This window comes from Pavona decussata, unplaced genomic scaffold, assembly GCF_977016875.1.
Source record: "Pavona decussata unplaced genomic scaffold, jaPavDecu1.1 SCAFFOLD_186, whole genome shotgun sequence".
Taxonomy (NCBI): domain Eukaryota; kingdom Metazoa; phylum Cnidaria; class Anthozoa; order Scleractinia; family Agariciidae; genus Pavona; species Pavona decussata.
In genome coordinates, this window is record NW_028145595.1 from 2,356,287 (window position 1) to 2,373,913 (window position 17,627).

General features: G+C 37.8%; 1 protein-coding gene across 1 annotated transcript; it reads right to left on the reverse strand.

The window, feature by feature from the left end:
• Window positions 1–3,256: 3,256 nt before the first annotated feature.
• Window positions 3,257–17,554, reverse strand: LOC146462677 (epoxide hydrolase 4-like). The gene is made up of 11 exons (XM_085085385.1): window positions 17,408–17,554; window positions 15,136–15,269; window positions 14,436–14,506; window positions 12,002–12,080; window positions 11,026–11,090; window positions 9,382–9,447; window positions 7,999–8,050; window positions 6,177–6,260; window positions 5,233–5,397; window positions 4,512–4,585; window positions 3,257–3,467 (listed from the first exon to the last, which is right to left on the reverse strand). Exons 1-11 carry the CDS (start codon window positions 17,541–17,543, stop codon window positions 3,374–3,376), a joined length of 1,020 nt encoding a protein of 339 aa, XP_084941511.1. The 5' UTR covers window positions 17,544–17,554; the 3' UTR covers window positions 3,257–3,373.
• Window positions 17,555–17,627: the final 73 nt, after the last annotated feature.

Here is a 17,627-nt window from a genome sequence, read left to right on the forward strand (position 1 = left end):
ACAGTTGCGATTGAAGCTGTTTGAACGACAGCGTGGTTCCAAAAACCGTTGAAGTGTGGAACTTTTCGGTGACAGATGGTTAGTAAATGACATCTGAGTTTTGCGTCTAAGATGGCTTGGGTCACGAGAGTAAGATACAGTCGAATTATCGAGTTGTTTACATGTTCAGTGAGTACGGACCTTATACGTCATATCACCTCCTTATATTTCCCGAATATCACTAACTGTGCAGTGTACGATTTGAGTTAGGCAGTATACCGAGAATTTCATATAGTGACAAAAAACCATATGAGATCCAGTGCCTGCGAAGACTACACAGATTTACGTGCACACGCCCATACGTGTGCAACACTTCAGCAGTTTACGAACATTACAAGACCTTAAAACATGAAAAAAACTAAATCCAGCATGGCAGCCTGGTAATCACGTGACCGATTAACAAGATCAAACGACAAAAGACGTTGAGATAACGTTGAAATATTTCGTTCCAAAAAGCTTTTTGCCCTTATTCTCAAATGTCTAAGGAGAATCAGATTATCTGCAGGCACATAATTAATAATATCTACCACCTTGTGTAGTGGTTCAGTACACTTCAGGATCGTACTCACAGAGTCAGTTTATACGTGCCAACTATTTTCTGACTCAAAGGCGTAAGATTTTTATCCTGGGAGACGAGTGCCAGGATTTTCGAAGATAACAAGACTAGATCCGGAGATTCCGAAAATGTCCGAAAATTTTCGAAGACGTTGCGAATGATTCCGAAGTTCTCAAGGAAACGACAATGCTGCACACAGAGCTTCAAAAATCAGAGATTTCGGGGAGTCTCGTCATTTACTCATTTTACATGAAAGTTTCGTTTCTCGCATTGGTTTGAGTTGAAATAATTTTGGAACGTGTGTCAGTTAAGGCTGTAATAGCTCACATTTTTCGACCAGGCGTGAGAAATTGGTCCGTAAGCGTGAGATCGAAGTTTTCAACCCGCCGGCGTGAGAGTTGGCAGGTATAAAAGTTTCACAGAAAAAATTCAAAATCGCTGTGACTTTTCCCCTTTAAACTCACATACTCAGTCTTCGCGAAAACCGTTTACTTAACGTGTCCGCAAATACCCCAAACACACATTGGATTGAAAATTATTAGTAAAAGCACTCAATTTAATTCCATCATTATCACGTAGTGTAACTAACCCGATTCTAAACAGTGGTAACTTGTGGCCCGTGAACATATCAACCCATTGCTAAGGTACTCATTTATGTATAATCAAGATACATTTCCGCTGGCCTGTTTAAGGCTGCAGCGGCGTTTGTCTAAGACAGTTTTCTGATATCTGGTAAAACGCCTCTATGCTTTAACCCTTTAACCCCTAAGGCAAAACGACATTTTGTCCAGATCCAGGACTACAAACTCAATGTCCATGTATGATATACCACTTTAAAGCTACTCGTTCGTGTATCTCATACCTGATATTACTATAAATGAAAAAAGTTATGGCTTTGATCTAAATGGGCTTTTAATAAAAATGTAGAAATTTAAAAGTTCAAAACGTCCCAATCCTTTTGTATATTAGGTATACCCCTAAACTATAGCTTATTTTGCAGTTCTCAACATGTTCATTAATGTGAGAGATTTCTTAAGACCCACAAATGCTAGGCGAAAAAATTGAGTTATGGGTGTGGTCAACCATATCACATAAGGGAGGGGGTCAAGTTTTCAGCATTTAATGAGAAGATCTTTACAAGACCATCTTGGTGGCAAAAATTCAAAGAAATCTGTCACGTATTGACAAAGTCATGGCGTGCTGTGCCAACTGGCACTCCTAGGGATTAAAGGACCACTACCACAAGACTGCTAGTGTTACTGAAATGTTACAGGAACTGAGCTGGAACACTTTGCAGTTAAGAAGGAAAAGGAGTACACTTACAATGTTATATAAAAGGTATAATGGTCTGGTTGACTTAGGCTCTAAAAACCCCAAGGGGGGAGGGGGTACTCCCTATAATGGACTATACCATTACGGGGAGGCACCCCCGAAACGGATTTCTTTTTCGGAATGGAGGGATATAAAAGGGAAGAGATTACACGAGCCAAATTAAATTATAGAAAAGGCTAAGGAAAACTGCCATTTAGGTATTTTAAAGGGCGTTCAAAATATCTCGGACAGACCCAAAAACACATTTCTACTGTAGGTATGTGAATGGGGCTATTCCCACCCCTCGGGGTAAAAACTTCGTCCTGCCAGCAGGGCGCCAAAGCCGCCATTAATTTTACACAAGCACTCATATAAGGCACTTATCTCCTTAACAAATTACCATCAATTTCTCTTTTTCTCAAACAACAAGGGAATGCAACACCTTGCATCCCACTGGCTATAGTTGAGTTGGATTCTGTTTCCTCTTTCAAAGTTAAACTGGAAAAATTAATCTAATAATTTCAATGTCATTATTTCTTAATCTATTGTAATGAATTGCTGACCACATGTAAGTAGGGACATGTATATGAAAGGAAAGTAGAAATGAAAGGAGATTTGTGTTTGGACATTAAGTAGTTATTTGCAGTTGTTAAAATACATCTGCTTGTTCAAAGTAACACAATCAGCTTTCTTGATGATTAAGTATGAAGTACGCCTTGTTATGATCGGTGATGAAGCCTGCTTGGTGTTCTTAATTATATTTTTACCCTTCAGGGTCGCTTTTCAAGCCATTTGTAAAGTGAAGGCAGCTCTTGGTAGCAGTGTTACAGTGGATATCTTAAGGTGCCTATAACCCCCAAATTTTTTTCGCTTAAATAAATCTTTGCACCTGTTCGAAATGCATTGAGCCTTTTTGCGCCTTTTTTCAACTAAATCTTGCCTTTTATAAGCTTTAAAAGTTACGAAATCTAGCCATTATCTGTCCCATGACTGAGCTGGTAAGGGGCATCGGTCTATTCCTTACATGACGTCACAAACTGCTTTGCATGCATTTTCACAATACAATGCAAATCAGTTTGTGACGTCAAGTAAGGAAGAGACCCATGCCCCTTACTAGCTCGGTCATGGGACAGATGATGGCTAGATTTCGTAACTTTTACAGCTTATAACAAGTCAAGATTTGGCTGAAAAAAGGCGCAAAAAGGCTCAATGCCTTTCGAACAGACCTGTGCAAAGATTTATTTAAGCGAAAAAAATTTTGGGGGTTATGTGCACTTTAAGTTACACAACTACGATCATAATTATAAATCACTAAACGACAAATAATTATCTCTAAGTTGCACTCAGCTCTTCCCATTGGTGGAAAAGTGCACTTTTAAAGTAAACACTCTATAATTTCTTAATCAGTATGCCCCATTTCTGGCCTTTTTTTTGCCATTTGCATGCATTGCCCTGTTTTTGGCAGCTTTAGTTGGGATGGGCAGCTAAGAATTCCCGGATGTGGTGATTCACAACCTCCGGTTCATCCATCTGCACCCAGTGGTTTGCGCCAGCGACGTATCTGTTGAGAAAGATTTTAGAGACAAAAATTAGTATGCAAATTCTTAAAATATAATTAACAAAGTTGTAGTTATCTGTACAGGAGAGAGGAAGGGAAGGAGGTAGGAGGGAGGCGAGGGGGAATTGAAAGGAATCAGGGAGAATGAGAGGGGGGGAGAGGACCAGGAATTTGAGAGTAATGGATGCCAAATGGATGGAGATCGTGGAATGATATGACTGTATGCCTAGCTGCAGATGAAGGGGAAGATTAGAAACTGGATGTTGAGGTCTTATGTGGCACTTGGCACAAAGACATTAGGTAAAGGCGGTATTAAATACCCAATTGATAAAGTTGCATTAATCAGTGTGGGAGAGAAGGAGGTAGGAGGGCAGCAGGGAGGGATGTGGGACGATGCAAAAGAGGAAGAGAGAGAAGCAGGAAGGGGCAGGGAAAGACAAAGGAAGGAGTGGGAGGAAGGGAAAGAATGAAGAGAGAGAAAAAAAGGAGGAGGGAGGCAGGGAAGGGAGGGAAGGGGGAGGACGAGAAAGAGGAAGAGACTGAAAAAGGAAGGGGCGGGGAAAGACGAAGGAAGGCTGGGGGGAAGGAGAGGAAGGTAAAGAATGAAGAGAGAGAGGAAGGGATGAGGGAGGCAGGGGAGGGAGGGAAGGGGGAGGAAGGGAGAGAGGAAGGGAGGAGAAGTAGCTAGGGAAGGGGGGAAGGGAAAAAAGAAAGAAAGGAAGGAAGGAGGGAGGCAGGGAAGGGGTAGGAGGGAGACAGGGACAAAGAGAGAACTAAGAGTGTAAAGAAGGGAGGCAGGCAGAGAGTGAAGGGTTGGGTGTGAGAGAGGAATGGAGGCAGGGGGAGAAGAGTGAGACAGGTAGTAGGAAGGAACGGCAAGGAGAAAGGAAACGAGAAGGGAGGAAAATAGAGGTCAGGAGGGAATGGAGGAATGCAATGAGAGAGAAAGAGAGAAGCCAATGGGTGGAAGGACAGATTGATGAGCAAAATAATTACCAGAATGACTGGTAGTTTTCAAGAACAAAGGGTCTAAAGTCAACTCCTTACTCGATAGTCAAATCAGTTACGTATTCATCTGTTCCATCCAAGGTTTCTACGGTAAGTGCTTTATCTTCAGTTCCCTACAAAATGTAAACAAGACATCATTTTCAGTGCAAATGAGTAATACAAGAACGCATTTTCACACAGCGGCAGGCCCAATACACCCAACACACATATGAGGGGAGCAGGGATGGCGCAGTGTTAGAGCTCTCGCCTCCCACCAATGTGGCCAGGTTTGATTTCCAGACTCGGCGTCATATGTGGGTTGAGTTTGTTGCTGGTTCTCGTCCTTGCTCGGGGAGGGTACTCCGGTTTTCCCTTATTCTAGAAAACCAACATTTCCAAATTCCAATTCGATCTGGAGTCTGAGGGCCACAGGTTTGTCGGTCATAAAGACTGTTAAGTGTCACCCTCGTTAAACGAAATCGATTTATTTATTTATTTATTTATTTTATTTCTTTATTTACACAGCACCTGAACACATGCACGAACAGGTCTGCATAACAGCACGTATATGCGCAGGCATTTCCACATGTATAGAGTGTGTGCACGGCGGCCATGTTGGAGGACTAAAACAATAGAAGATATTTGCATAAAAATAGAATATATTTCCCAAAGGAAAATCATTGTATTGTTTCGGTCCTCCAACATGGCCGTCGTGAACACACTCTATACGCATAAAAATCTTTATGTACTGTGTGCACCATAGTCAGCTAAAAACACTTACCCACACAACAAGAGTTGGGGCCTTAATCTTTGTGCGGGAATACCCTTTAGGCAGATCATTTGACATCATTGCATTCCTGTAGTAGTTCAGCAGCCCACTGACCCCAGACTGACTCAAAGCATACTTGTATGCTTCAATATCTTCATCCGTGAAATTCTTTACATTCTGAATAAAGTAAGTCATGCAGAAGTTAAAATTAAGTGGTCCGGGATAAAACTGGCGAAAGCAAAAAGACAAAGTCATCCACAAGCCACAACCAACAGTATTGGTACTTCCGTTCAAGTGCAACTGTCATATTACAGCTCACGCACTGTGCTATTAATGCTCAAATCATGGCTGTTGATAGCCGATCAGATTTGAGAATTTTGATATAGTTATGATCAATCTTAAAAAAGTCATGAATGTACAACGTCATAGACTAAATAATTGGTTAAGGACTAAATTATTTTATGCTTTTGGTCATCAGATTTAAAGGTCAATAATTCAAGGACAGTCCGCCATCAGGCTGTTTCCTTGGACAAGAAATTTTGCTTCACATGGTGGCCACAAGAGAGTGAAATAAACGTGAAAAAAAAAATCATCACAGACTTAAAACAATAAGCCCATTGTAACCTGCAACAAAAAAACTGACCAATTCGAATTTCATATTAAAAAAACTTCTGGAGTACATTTTTAGTCTTCAAAGTTTAATATATTACTGTATATGCATTAATTCTTTCATTGAAGTAAAAATAAACGTTGTTGTTGTTTAGTTTTTTATCACTACTTGGCTTTAAAGCAGGATTTTCCGATTTTTTATTATGTAGTCTATTTCAACTTTTAGATCTTAACCTCAGAGAATACATTTTAAAGCAAAACAATTCTTAAAAGTCTAGATGAGTTTTCAGTGTAAAGCAAACACGTTTTGACACAATTTTCTAACCCTGATCCAAGTCTGCCAGTACCTTAAAAGCTGGGCCTAACATTTTGAAGTCATTCATCTCAATGAAGAACTCAGGGAGATAAGGCAACTGGAAGAAAAATATGTACTGCAAAAGAAAAAAGAAGAAGTGATCAATGTTGTCAGTACAATTGAGTGAATGGAATAAACTAATTAATCCACTATATGTATAAGGGTATAGCATGGTCTATCAAAAATGATGAGTCTCAAAAAATATAGTTAAAACCAAGTCTCGCAATTTAAAGGTAGCATCTCGGAATCTAGTGCTCAGCACTAGAATTTGGACCGTCTTGAAGTCTCAAATTTTGAATATTTTCAAGAGTCTCAAAGTTTTGAATATCGTTGGGCAAGAAAAGAAAGGTTCTAGTCTATTTCTCAGAGTAATAGAGTCTGAGTCCTAAAGGGTGACATCACAAATATTTGAATTTTTGAAATTATGGGATTTGTTCATATGATCGGAAAGAGCATGATGAGAAATGCCTACAAAAATCAACATCATTTTGCGATTTGGGGTCGAGATATTTATATAGCTAGTCGTTTTCTTTTTGTCACGCATCGGATCGGGAGGTCAAGTTCTTTCTGATTAAATCGGCACCGATCCTATCGGAATCGGAAACGGCACTTGAGGCCAGCCAAACCATGTCGACTCCGAACAGTCGGGAAATTGATCGGTACCGATTCCCATCATCGGATACCCGCCCGATATTTGGACGCGTTCCCTTAGCTCTGTTATGCCCGATGACTCCATACAAATCCGTCTAATTTTGTCTCAGTTCCAAATGTTTGGGACTGAGGCAAAATTAGAAGGATTTGGAGTCATCGGGGCATAACAGTGCTAATATCTCGACCCCAAATCACAAAAACGCTCAGTTTTGGCACGTTGGCTTTTTTCAACATGCTGTTTCCAATCAGATGAAAAAATCCCATAATTTAATAAATTTAGTTTTTATGACGTCATCACTTTAGGACTCTATATAAGAAGTGGTGAACAACGAACACATGCAGGAAGAATGCCAACCTTCTTTTTGGTACTATCAACTCTAAAATTCTTCAGCACTCAGAAGCACTCAGAGTTTTGGACTCAGTTTTTTTTTTTTTTTTTAAGGTGAAGTCTCAGGCTCAAAAATATGGAGAAACTGAAGCGTTGGTCTGAGATTTTAAAAAAACGTTCTCACAATCTTACAAAGTACTGGATTTACCATCTATACCCCTATCGGCTATGTTAATCTATGTATAAAGTAGAAGACAAAAATGAATTGCAATTTGAAGGTTTTAGGGCCCAAGCCCTCCTCCGTAGTGATGTAATCTGAAAACCATGAAAATGGAATTTTCATAATCCCATAGTTACTATTACTTACTGATAGCAACTGTGTTTCATTATTTCCCCTCATTTGCCAAACCACCAGCAAGAACGTAAAGAAAAAACCTTCAAATCACAAATGATTAATTGACACTTCTTCAACCAAAGACCAAAAAGAGAATATTATTAAATCAGTAATTCTGCCCTCATAAAATATTTCTGATTGCTAATAAGGAAAAACACACGCTAGTCAGAATATAAAAACAAAGTAGCTATACAGACGTAGCATAACATTGTGCAGTTCAAGAAAATATCCATACTCCCCCCACAGAAGGTTTTTTTATTTTGCACTCTCCCTCCCCCTTGGAAATTCCAGTTTAGCTTCCTAATTTGTTTCTAAAATTGTGACTTTTAAGACCCCCCTCCCCCTAGGAATTTCCAATGACCTTCCATGGGGTAGGTATGGATTTTTTCTGGAACTGCACAGTACAAGTTTAACTTAAAACTTTACTAGAGTTTTCCTTACCCAGGAAGAAAAGAACTGCTTTCTTGAAGATTGTAAACACTTGGCGAAGCATCTGATGGATCAAACAAAGAAAACAAACAACAACAACAAAACTTTATTGCAACACACTAGATAAATTTATTATTATAGAAATTAAAATTCCACCCGCATGTAGCTGGCTAATTGAGGCGAGGGGAAAAGAAAAAGAAATTACAAATAAATAAAATTTGTAACTTAATTACAACACTATACATGTAGATGAAAACGTAACAAGTTAAAGATAAACTAACATTAAGGATTTTGGAAGGATGTAAAATTGACATAACTGACATTGTAAAGACTGGTAAATTTAAGGAGAAAGAGAAAGAAAAAATATAGAACTATAGTTATTACATTACATTTGATAATTTGAGTGATCTCAAGATAGTGAGTAATCATTTTTTTATGACAATTTCCATAAGTTGATTTGAGTTTCTTTTAAAAAGTAAATTTAGACAAATTCCGGAATACTTTTGTGTCAAGTTAGTATTTTATCATCAGGTTGTTATTGTATTCATATTAATACCAACACTGACACAGAATACAAAAGGCTTGATATGATACATTACTCACTTTGATCTTTAAGCTCCAAATTATCACTCACTTATCATCCCCTCTCACAAGAAATGTGTGGTTTCAGACCTCCCCCCACAGATGTGAATTGCTCTAGGGCCCCCCTAACCCACTAGAAATTCCAATGTGTAGTTCAGGAAAAAATCCATACCCACCCCATGGTCATATTGGAAATTCTTATGGGGAGGGGGGTCTTAAAGGTCAAAATTTTAGAAGCAAAGAATGAGGCTAAACTGGAATTTCCTGGGGGGATGGGGGTGCAAAACAAAAAACCTTCCGTGGGTGGAGTATGGATATTTTCTGGAACTCCACAATTTAACTTCATTCTTGGCTGTTGAGGACCCCCACTCCCTGGAATTTCCAGTCCCTTCTAAAGAGGGGGAGGGGGTATAGACATTTTCTGGAACTAAATAAAGTATTATACTGGAAAGTAGTCAAAACTACTATACTCGAACAGGACCCACCAAACCCCAATATAGATGGTGGCCTCTACCTGCACCCCCCTTCCTCAACCTCAAAAGCTGGTGTCTTTATTGCATAGCCACCCCTCTATCCAGCAGTAAAATATGACAGTGACATTCAAACCTCACTTTTTTTGTTTATCTAGTAATGCTGACTCTTGCTAGTTGAATATTTCTGTGTCAACTCAAATTTTAAAGCCAATAAAATTTTGTCCATAATGTTCACAAGATAGGTGGTGTCTTTGATAACCCCCCTACCCCAGAAAGGGTGGGTGCTCTTTGAACAAACTTGTTATGACCAGTTCCCTAATAAGAATATGAATACTCTGACCTTGGATGTGGGATGTTACAAACAATAAGCTTGTCAACAAGTTCTGGATGAATGTGTGCCATATACCTGAAAATTTAAATTTAAATGTTTTGCGTTCCATTCACCAAACTGAAGTTAATCAAGACATAATGTCTTTTAATCTTATTATTACTTTTAAATCTTACTACTCTTTGAAATTTTCATTTATTCACTTAATTTGGGATATTTATGTTATGCAGGGTGTAGGGGCCAATTCACCAAAGTTCATGGATGCTTTAATAACCTCACAATCAATCACAGCCCTGGCCTGTTACGAACATTTGGTGCTCCACAATTTCGGCGAAATGCCGCCAACAGTCAATAAGCTAATAAATTATTTTTACATCAAGTGAATCATCCACTGATACAAGCAAGGGAGTCATGTGACTCAAAAAGGGGCAAAAAATATACAGGGAACCCAGCCTCTACACAGGGACCCACTTAAAACAACTTTTGTGACATGGGCCCCCTGTTAAAAGATAATATCATCATCATTATCATCATTATCATTAGTCCAAGCTTGGCTTTGTTAAGCAAACTATAATGTTGAGAATGATGGATTATTCAGTGATTGACACAGGCATACTAGGAAAAAGGAAATCGAGTGCTGGTATCAGGAGTTAACAACATTAACATTAACAACTTCTGATTACTAGTTCGGATGCTCTACCACTGGGCAACGTTCATTTATTACAGTAACTCTAACCTAAAGTTATACAACCCTCCAAGCTGCGATCACTTTGGGTGCCATGGCAACTAAAAGTTTGCCACTGGCGACCGACCTTTGAATGAGAGTCGCCAATTTGGGAACCAAGGAATTATCAGATCAAAAGAAAAAAGTTGAATCGTCCGGACTTTAAACACGAAGTTTAAATTATTTGCATTGTTGTCAGTCCTCTATCATTTCCGTTTCCAGCTGAGACGAACGAGGACTTTTTACATGTTCTGATGCCTATCTGTTCGTCTTAATTTGTGTTTCAGTGATAGACTAGTAACCTGAAAAATGCAAGCAAATTCAAACTTTTTTCATTAAGCTTTTTTCGTAAAACTTTTTGTTATTTTATGATAGTATGTTCTCGTGTTAAATCAAAATGATTCCTTTCGCAAGTTTTTCTTTCAGACGTTCAGGAAATAACTTTTCAGGAAATAACTTTTCATGGCTGCATAAAAGCCATTTACAAACCACGGCTACATTTTCACGTGCATGTGGTTGAAATACCTTTAAATGATACTTCATTTTGCAATAAGAGGCGTAAAATTTTATTGACCGAATTGTAGTAAGCCAGATATTGTTTCTCAAGGGAGCTATAACCTCAAATTCATGAGCATTTCAAATAGGTATTATTAATTGTTAACTTTGCAAAAATTATCATTAATTATTGTTAACTATTAAAAAACATTTAATATTCATATATTCTGGCGACTAAAAATTTCCTTTGGTGACTTAAAAACAAAAGAGTTGGTTGCCAAGTGGCCACTTACTGAAAAATTTAACTTGGAGCGTTGTTATGATTATCGTTGATATTAAATTTCTGAAGCTTTACTAATAGACCAGTTTTATTTGAAGACAAAAACAAGCAGTAGAAAAGAAAAATAGATTGAACACATTCAATTCCATGGCCTTACCATCCCAAAGCTCCACCCCAGTCATGGCAAAGCAAGGTACAAGAAGTGTATCCAAGAGCCTCAATCTATCAACAAAATGACAGTTTAGTTCTTGATCACTTGCCACAAAGAAATGCTGATAAATGTACAATGCCATGTTACAGTACATCCTGGAAATCCCATTCTGAATCAGGGTGTGGCTTACAATTTTATGAGAACATCTGAAAACAGATCCATAAATTCCCTCCTGAGTCCAGTCCAGCTCTACCTTCTCCAATCAAATGGCTTTGCTCAACAACAACAACAACAACAAACTTTATTGTTTTACCACACTGGAATACAGACTGAGGAAATAAATGTAAACACAACTTATGTAAGGTAATTAACGCCACCTAGAAAATAACTTATTACAAATAGCTAATCTACTGCAATCTTGGAAAGATTAAAGTTAAAAATTAACCCCCCTCCCCCTCCCCCTGCTTTGCCACACAATCTACACTGAAAATGTTGTTGTATAATTTTTCAAACTTTTTTCCACCTTATCACCTGTCGTGATTATTTATAATCAGTCATTTGATTTTCTGTGCTTTAACTCTTAATAAGCCCTAAAAATGATCAGCATCAAATTCTTTTTTAATTTGTAATATCAATGGTTATCCAACTGAGGTCATGAGAATTAAGGACCCAAGATGAATTTTCTTGATATTTTGGTAATTTCTCCCCAGTACTTTTTAAAGAAAAGTAAGGAGACAAGACACGAGAATTTGTTCTTTGATATTAGGCATTGAAGAGTTAAAAAAAACATAACATTTAAATTACAGTGGAACCTGGGTCGTGAAAATGTGGTTGTAATAACGGGGTCATCGGATTAATGAGGTTGTAAAACTAAGGAAATGACTGGTCTTTAAATTCTTTCAGGGCGCAAAATATAGTCTTAATTAAATAAATGAGGTGGTTGTAAGGCGGGGTTCTACTGTATTTTCTTGCATGTACTTACAATTTCTTTCACATCATTCACCAAGTAAGAGATCTTGTACTGGCTTCGCTCTTCGGGATGATCGCTTTCTCCATACCCCCTAAAATATTAACAGCGATTGTTGGTAGCTGTTTTCATGAAGGAGATTTAATAACAATAATAATAATAATAATAATAATAATAATAATAATAATAATGTTTATTTCTTATATTGCGCAGTCTAACATGCAATAAAGATATGATCGAATGCGCATTACAACAATAAAATCTTAAAGTAATGAATGGCTAATCTAAATAATAACAACAATAATACAGAAAAACAATCTCCGAAAAAACAATAAAATTAAAATTTGAGTTAATAAGAGAACTAATAAAAAGCTAATTTAAAAAGATTTGTCTTTAGTAAAACTTTAAAAGTATTCAATGATTGGCATTGTCTGATTTCTAAAGGGAGTCGGTTCCATACTTTGGGCGCAACATTTTCAAATGCCCTATCCCCAAGTGTCTTTTTTGTTCTATAGCTGGTATTATCCATTAGAAGTTAATGCCCCGGTGTGATCTTAACTGGTACCACGAGCTCTCATTGATTTTTATCAAGTCTAAAAGATACTGTGATGCAACGCCATAGACATATTAATTTTGCGAACTAGCATTGCTATCTTGAATTCTATTCTGTGGGTAACTGGAAGCCAGTGCAGGTTGATCAGTGATGGTGTGATTTATGTATGGAAGATTTTTATCTGGGGATACACCCATCCTGCAAGAAGGTTTTTAAGGGTTTGGACGCACCTACATAATTATGTATCCCTCTGAAAATTTGGTCGCAATAATGGTTTGGTCAGATTAACAAGGTTTTAAAAGTAAGGAGATGACTGGACTTTAAAATCATTCGGTTCATGGTTCATGGTTCATTTATTTCACACTATTTACACAACATTAACATAGAAAGAAAAGTATTACAACAGATGATTACAAGATAAAAATAAATACAGTACAAATTATAAAATGTGTGTGGTGGTCAAAGTAGCAAAGGCTTTCTAATTAACCACCACCTACTTTTAAGTAAACAAAGAAATGACACTGAGCTTTATTGGGATATGAGAAAATGTAGGAAATGTTTGTAGAGCCTAGGATTAATGTACAAGAGAGAATTACATTTGTGTAAATTAAGGTATGTTAGAGATATACTGAAGCGAGCAAGAAATCTGAACAGGACAAGCTTAAAGGGCCTTTGTCACGATAACGCGCATGTGCGATCTTGATTGACAACAATCTTTTTTAACCAATAGGAAATCGTAATAATCTGAAGTTTTCACGTGCGTTCTAACACCTCTTTGTTTGGCCTTTAACCTTTTGTATTTGTAATATATTTATGTTTTACAATGTTTTACAATGATTTACAATGTCCTCTCGAGAACATTGATTTTCTCGACGATATTCAAATAAAAATACAAAATATGCGATTTCAGTCCCTCACAAATGACCAACAGTTCCTCGATATCGTTATTTTCACTTCTGCAAGCCTCACAAGGTGGATGGAAAAAGATTTTCCTCGCAGATGCCTACTTTGAAAACTGTTCCGTCGGATCAGAAATCAAATCGCCGCACATGCGCAGAAGAGTGTCAGATGCCCTTTAATAAAAGAGGAACAAAACAAAAAATAATAATAATAAATAGATTTGGGGCACAAAAGAGTTGTCATAATGACAAGATGGTCATAAGACAGGGTTCCAGTATAGTATGGCTGCCTGGGTACCTCTCTTAAGTGGCCAGATAGAGGTGATTCCAAGGGAGACTCAGCAATGGAGAGATTTTATCATGATAGGATATCTTCTTTGCAAATGAGTACTTAAAATTACCGTATTTTCTTGATTAAACGTCTCCTGCGTTTATTTAAAATTCGGCAGTTTTGACCCGGCGTTTTTTCGCGGCAGGCGTTTAATCGGGGTCCGGCGTTTGTTAATGAAATGCGATTTTCAGCCATTTTTCCACGTTGATTTATTATTACCGATCCTTGGAAACCTAGGGGCAGTTTGTCAGTGCTGGACAATTTTCCCCTGGATTACCCGAAGTTACAGTTTTATGGTACTGTACATACGGCAAGTGTACTGTGTTGCAATCAAGATTTGTATCACTAACAAAACAGCACATAAACAATATATGAATGATGTAAGAGCAAGTAAATGATATGAATACGAAGTTTTAAGTTTATAAACGGTAATGTTGCCAATGTCCTCCTCGTTTGTGTCAGCTACTGTGTGCAAATTATTTAAGTTTTAATTACATGCTATATACACGCCGGGACCCTGAACAAATGCCGGGGCCCCGATTAAATGCACCCAGCATTTAATTAAAAATCGGCAGTTTTGACCCGGCTTTTATACGAAGCCGGCATTTAATCGGGGTCCGGCGTTTACTCAAGAAAATACGGTACTTATAAAATAAATCACTATACCTCAAATCAACAGCAACAACCCTGAAGTCATCACTGAAGGCTTTCAGCTGATATCGCCATGAATACCAGAACTACAAAGAGATAAAAGAAAAGGCAATTACAATACTGTTAGTCATAAAGCAGTGCCCACTGTTGTAATTCAGAAATTATAGTAGAATAAAAATCCCAGAAAAGTATATTTCAAAGTAAAGCAAAAACAAAATATCTGGAGGTATTTGAAATAATGTTAATTTGGTTTGCTAATTAAGGACCTCCACAGACAAAGCAAATTGTTATCAATAACTTTTTAGTTGTTGATAACAAAATGTTATCAACTTGACAAAACATCTTGTGTGTGAATTAAGTTATTGACTACAAACGGTGAAAAATATAGTTGTTGACAACAAAGAAGTTTCCCTTTTTGAAAGGAAAACTACTTTTAATATTATTAGTTGTCGATAACAAATGCTGCTGTATTGTTCTCAACTACTCACTTTCCTCATCTATGAGTAAGTCATTGATTATTCTGCATGATGTACACGTGCACATTACAAGTAAGTTTCCAAGCTCCCTCATATCATACAGGTTAGCAGCAACTAAACTTTTCATGTGTGAAAATGCACTTTCTGAACACTAATAGCTGTTAATTCAATTGAGTTGTTGATGCACCTTTTTTTGCGAATATGGGCATTATAAATTAACAGTAACAAAAGAGACATACCTCAGGGAACCCATGCAGGCACAACATAAGTGGCTTTCCTGTGTCTCCCTTAGCGACATAATGGATCTTCAGATTTGATGCTGTTCGTAGGAAATTGTGTTCACCAAGCTCTGGATCCAGAAGGCATGAAGGAGCTACATGTCAACAAAAGTAACCATCATCAGCTGCCCTGACAACTACATGTAGATTTGCAAATGTTGTAATTTTGTTATTTACAATCAATTTCCTGTTGAATTATGAATAAAAAACAGTTCTAAAGAACACAAAAACAGGGTTCTTGTAAAGATTTGCAAAAGGAGGTCTCACTTCTCTTGGGGCAGTAAACAAGCTGACTACGCGAAACACTAAAGACGCGAACAACTTTGTACATGCTAAAAGACTTGCCAGAAAGAAACCACTGTTAGCAGGGTATAAAATTAATTTGCAATAGGATCAGGTTTTTCAAAATACCGGTATGATGAATTTTAAAAGTGGTTTCAATACTGAATATTGGAGACATGTTTTTCACAATAGCTGGTAACATTTTCATGAATAGAAGGTAAAATAACTTGTTACCGGCTCCAAACAAGAACCCTGAAAGACAAGTGTTGTTTGATTTGTACTAATAATTATTATGAGGGAGACTGATTAAATTGAGCAGCAGAACTGTGAGTCAAAAATTTGGAAAAATTAAGTTCAATGAAGGTTTTGAAATTAGTGAGCAAAATATTGATATTATGCAGTTCCTGAAAATATCCACACTCACCCCATGGGAAGTTTTTGTTTTGAACCCCACCCCCCTTCCCTCAGGAAATTCCAGTTTAGCTTCACACATTGCTTCTAAAATTTTGGCTTTTAAGACACCCCTCCCCCTAAGAATTTTCAATGACCTTCCATGGGGTGGGTATGGATATTTTCTGGAACTACACATTATTTATAACTCCATGAAGAATAATATTAATAGTTAATTATTCTAGAACTTGAGAAACACAAACCCAAAATTATGATAGAAACATCTGATCAAGACCAATTCTGCAAGATTTCCGCACAGCCCCATACATTAATTATGTTCACATTTTGCGACTCAAATTCTATTCATGTTAGTTCTTTGTGTATGAGGATTAGTATGACATTTACCATAAATAATCTAATAAAATTGTGAACGCCTTATGAACGCCTCCTATCTAACTGACGCCCTCGTAAGCTGACAAGTTTGTATTAAACGCCCCTTTCTAACAAACGCCCCCTGTCTAATAAACGTCCCCTTCCCTGAAAACCACACATAAACTACAAACAGATGTACAATACAATCAATCAATTTATTTGCGGTAATTAACACTGGTGTGCAAGTTGTGTCTTGCTCAATTTCCAGCTCAAAGTGAGGGTAGCGCTCTTTAATGCTCTTGATCTCTGCGCTTTCAGCAATTTTCTTTCAGCTTGTCCTAGCATTGTAGCATCCTGGAATTACTTATCAGCGGACGGACTTGATAGTCTGCTAAAGCTCTGTCGTTCAGGTTATTATAATACCGTATTTAGGTTACCATGTTACAGTTATTAGAATAAACGCCTCTCTCTTTTAAACGCCTCTTATGTTTTTAATGCCCCCCCCCCCCTCGGACCTTTGAAATTCAATAAACGCCCCCGGGGTTTATTAGATCATTTACGGTATGCATGTATAATAATATTAATTATGTATGGAGCTATGCGGAAATTTTCCACCAATTCAACAGAAAATCAAACCAACTTACAAGACTGAATAGTTTTGTAGCACGCACGTTATAACTCATGCCTAATCATATCCCTGAAGATACAAGGTCTGCCTCCAGATTCTTGAAGTAAGGGCTAACGATGGTAGTTATCTGGTGCCTAAATTTTTTTGGCGGTGCCTTTGAAAACTTGAGCCGAAGGGTCCAAATGTTGGTGGTTCCTCAAAACAAATCCTACACCCCATGACAAAAACGTGCCGTTCTGAGGAAAGTCCGCTAAAATATAAATACGTATCAGACAGGCATATGGTATGTCACGAGTGAAGGAACCTGGGCGGACCCGCCTAGAGGTCCAACATGGCGCAGGGGAAAATAAAGCGTCGCAGGAATTTATTTTCCGTGGACAGTTTGAGTGTACAGTTAGCTACATAACAGACGATAAATTCAGTCAACCTTACAAATTAGTGGAACATTAATTCTAAGCACTAAAGCGCAGGTATTTTTGGAGAAGAGTAATCAGTAAGCTTACCTCTAAACCGAGCCGATCCTAAACTGCTAAACTAGCTAAAACTGGAAGGTACACTTACGTGTTTCCCTTTTTTTAGCTCTCGATGGTATTCTCAGGTTCCGAATAATATCCCATAACACTGCCAAACACACCAGGAAGCCATAAAACAGGCTCAAACTGTAAACAAATACAGCTGCTATAAGCTTGTTCGCCATGATTGTCTGGAGTTCGGTGCAACCTCGTTCTCAGGATATCCCTGCAGGGGAAGGGTGGGGGTGCATTAGCCTGTGAACAGAGAC